The sequence below is a fragment of the Lactuca saligna genome, chromosome 2 (genome assembly GCF_052625555.1).
Source record: "Lactuca saligna cultivar CGN05327 chromosome 2, ASM5262555v1, whole genome shotgun sequence".
In the NCBI taxonomy this organism is placed as follows: Eukaryota; Viridiplantae; Streptophyta; class Magnoliopsida; order Asterales; family Asteraceae; genus Lactuca; species Lactuca saligna.
In genome coordinates this window covers 160399960-160404171 of record NC_136418.1, presented here as the reverse complement: position 1 = coordinate 160404171, position 4212 = coordinate 160399960, and the positions used below count along the sequence as shown (strand labels likewise).

The following is a 4212-nucleotide window of genomic DNA, read 5'->3' as shown; positions in this document are numbered from 1 at the left end:
TTTTCACTAACTTACGCATCCAGATGGCACAAGAAGTAAGCGGACACGTGTCTTCATCTTGTTAATCCAAAAACAGGGGACCACACATTTCCATGTACCGGAGAAGTAGCATACCAGATGATCAATCCCCCCACGCAGCCTCGAGTCGCGACAAATAAATTCAAAACTGTAATTCCTATTTTACCCCTTATGCCCAACATTCAAAATCTGTTAGCGAGTACGACACGTGCCCTACGGTCAAATTGGATAAAGTTAAGGTAACTAATTATTGCGGCCCCGTCAATCTAACCAATCACATTACACCACAAATTTAGAATTGGATAATAGATTTACCAGAATAACATAAAATAATTATAAATTACAAAAATATAGCTACCAAAATACGAATATGGTCTTCATTTTGGACGATATTATATTAGGTTGTTTTAGTAAAAAAACTAAAAAAGGAAAAGAAAAATAATAATTTAAGTTTAAGTTTAAGAGAGAGAAAGAAAGCTTATCCATTGGGAAGCCTTTATAAAAGCAGAGTAAAACGATCATTTGGTTCATCTTCATCATTCATCAACGATAGCAAAATACATTGATTGAAAAAAGTTTTGAGACATATTCGAATTTTGTTTAGAGAGTAAACTACTTTCACTTTTCAATCCATTGTAATGGCGGCATCCAAGAGTTACTATGCTAGAGCTAGACCAAGCTACCGGTTCATCTCCGACGAAAGGAACAGTGCCGTCGGATCGGATTCGTTGTTTGAGCTCGACGAATCGGATGTCTGGAATGTTTCCGTGTCTCCGGAGTTGCGTAAGACGGTGCCCGGTTCTCGGATCACGAAAAGGTCTTCGTCGGTGGCGGTGAAGCGAGGAGAGCTTGGAGGAACGGCGTCGTCGATGCCGGTCAATGTTCCGGACTGGTCTAAGATACTCAAACAGGATTACATGGAGAATCGGAGGAGAGACAGTGACGACGATGATTTCGATGATGATGATAACTGCTCTGGAGATCGGATTCCGCCGCATGAGTTTCTGGCGAGGACGAGAATGGCGTCATTTTCCGTTCACGAAGGAATCGGGAGGACTCTGAAAGGAAGAGATCTGAGCAGGGTACGAAACGCAATTTGGGAGAAAACCGGGTTCGAAGATTAACCAAATTGATCCTTTTTCCATTTCTTCTTACTAAATATCTGCGGATGCGGAATCTTAACACTCAACAGAGAAATCTCCATCTCCATTTTTCTTCAAATTATTTATTGATCAACACAAGTAAATGCCCTTTTTGTGCCCCAATTCAGCAATCTCTTCGTTTTGGTCTGATTTTGCTTTTTTGTTAATTGTGATGGTGAATCCGTTTCTTGGACAACCATGGGAAGCGAGAATCGGTAGTTAATTAAGATTTAAGAATGTAAATTCTGGATTTTGATATGAAATAGAGATTAGTTTTGAGTTTTGATGAAAGTGTTTCTGTTTGTTGTTTGAAGTTTTCAGATTTGTTGTTTCACCAGATAAAGTGGAACAGTGAGGAAGCAGCATCCCAATTACGGGTTGGGTTCAAAAGTGTTAAAAGAATTTTTAGAGAGCATATTCGAATTAAACCATAAAAAAATATCTATTATATTTTTCGTAAATATATTAATATATTATAAAAACTAATTCAGTTACTCGTATGTGTAACACTAAAACTCGAAACATAATCATGATACTTTTGAAGCATAAAAAAGTTTATAATCAAACCTATTAGAATTATGTAAAATTATATTATATATTTTTTCTAAGAAAAATAGTGATTTATAACCTCGTCTTCGAATGTATAGAGGTAGGTTCCATTGAAATTAAAAATAAAATAGAGATTTTGAGATTCAACATCAGCCACATATTTCACATCTAATCCTTCGGCGTATCAGTGCGACAAACCTAGTATAATCATAAATGATTATACAGCATCGCTCGTTCCTTTCTCCATAGCTAACATACCCAGCACCATAATCGTCACCGCCACCACCATTATCACTACCTCTGACACCAATCGACCCATCATTATCACCTATGTTACCTATATCACCGTCACCTCTGTCACCACCACATCTTCTACCACCAATTGTTATAATTATTTATGATTACTCAATATGTGAACAGACATATATATGTATAATCATATATGATTAGGCATATACGTATAAAACGCATAATTATTTATGATTAGGCATACCCCCTTGCTGCCGGTACGTTGGAGCATTAGAGTGACAAATAAGAAATATGTGGTTGAGGTTGAATCTCAAGATCTCTACTTTTTTTTAATCTCAAGTTGTTGGGTACAAAGTTATCCATGTATGACTTGTAAATGGTTTGACGTTTGTAGACCCACTTGAATGTGATAAATTAGCCTTGTGACATAAGAGAGAGAGAGAGAGAGAGAGAGAGATGTAAACACCTCTATATAAGGTGGGTTCATACCATTTGTAGAGGTGTGCTTAAGAAATGTAACATTGAGAGTGTTAGTGTGTGTTAATTATGTAGATTATGATATAGATCCTTCTTTGTAACACCTTTCATAATCGAATGCATCTCTTAAACATCGAAATCACCATGTTCTTTGTGTGTTCTTTAATTCTACATGTCAAACCAATGTTCATAATTCACATCAATTAGTATCAACATTATTTCTTTGAAAAACCTGTTTATATTTCATGAAAGGATTTGAATGTGAACCTTGATGAAAATTCGTTTGGTTGGTAATTTGATTGAAAATCAGTTCGTTGAAAATTATTTGTTGAAAACCTTTGATGTGATGAATGCATATGAAAATTTTTGGTTTGGTTAGTTTCCACATAATTCTCATGAAAAGATGTTTGGACATTAGAATTTGGGGTTGATTTTGAAACATGCTCCTTGTTGATAAAAGATTTTTTTTGAGATTTTTGAGTAAACGAATTCTTTGATGTTTGAGTGTGATTTGGCTTATTTACCGTTTTTTTTAAAAGATGTCTGAACACATTTAGACTTTTGCTTTTCAGAAGATTTGTTAAGAAAAACATTTTGTTTCTTTCGAGACACAATGTTATTCCAAAACACTTTCTTTCGAGCTTGTCTCTTTGAAATGTTGTTATCTTTCGAAACTTTATCAACTTGATCGTTAAAAGCTTAAGAATTGAGTTTGACATTTTGAGAGACACCTTCATCTGTCTTAGAAACTTCTTTTGATTTTTCAGATTTTTCAACCCAAACTTGTTATGACTTTTCAGGCTTTTCAGTTACTTTAACATTTGTTTGTTTTTCAACGAGAGATTTGGCATTGTTAACAGTCTAGTTTCGACTTGGTTTTTGACGTTGAAAGGTGTAAGATTTTTGGTAAGGTTATTTTCAACGGTGCTTTGATTCAAAAAGAATCCTTCCGTTTTAGTTTTCTTATTATCCTCTTCAACCAGTTTGTTTATTTCGGGTTTTAGATTTTCACCGTTACCCGTTGTAACAAAAACTTGGTTTGGAAAAATGACATCATCTGAACATTTGAAGTTTGGATAAAACATAGAATTAGATTCAAGATAGTGAGAACCTTTTTCTTTCATGACTTTGTCGAATTCCTCTGTCTCGTCATATACCTGATCTTCAACTATTCGAGGAATTTTTGTTTCTTTCGAAACATTTGGATCAACTGTTTCCTTTGAAACCTCATCATCATCATCACTGTCGGTCTGACTATCTTCGACAGGCATATGGTCATAGTCAAAAGCTTTCGAAGTTAAAGGTTGATCATTGTCAATTTTAACCTCAGAATCTTTACATTTTTTTCCTTTAACCATTGAAGTGACATTAATGATAGACAACTGAGAACAATCGACACTTTCCTCTTCCTTAATTTCACTGATTTCGCTAACATTATCATAATTATCTTCGAGATCAACAAAATTAGATTGAGAGTGAGATTTTGAGTTTTCAGTTCTTTTCAAAATATTGATTTGTTCATTTTTTGTCAAAGTTTCATTCACAATTTCAACTAATTCACTAGCATCCAAATATTCATCTATTTTCACGATTCCATAAGCAAACCTATTAATAGGAACTCTATCGAATTCAGTTATTGTCTTTTCACAATCATAGGATACGTAATCAACTTTTTCTCTTTCAAAAGTTAAGAAAGGCAATAACTTCCTATGTTGCTCTTTGCTTATGTCAGGTGAATGATGTAAAGCAGTTAACTTTGCATATAATCTCTTAGTTG

General features: G+C 34.5%; 1 protein-coding gene across 1 annotated transcript; it reads left to right on the top strand.

The window, feature by feature from the left end:
- The first annotated feature begins 532 nt into the window (after positions 1 to 532).
- On the top strand, positions 533 to 1451 carry LOC145032420 (protein S40-4-like). The gene has a single exon (XM_078981227.1). The coding sequence runs from the start codon at positions 657 to 659 to the stop codon at positions 1140 to 1142; it is 486 nt and encodes a 161-aa protein (XP_078837353.1). The 5' UTR covers positions 533 to 656; the 3' UTR covers positions 1143 to 1451.
- Positions 1452 to 4212: the final 2761 nt, after the last annotated feature.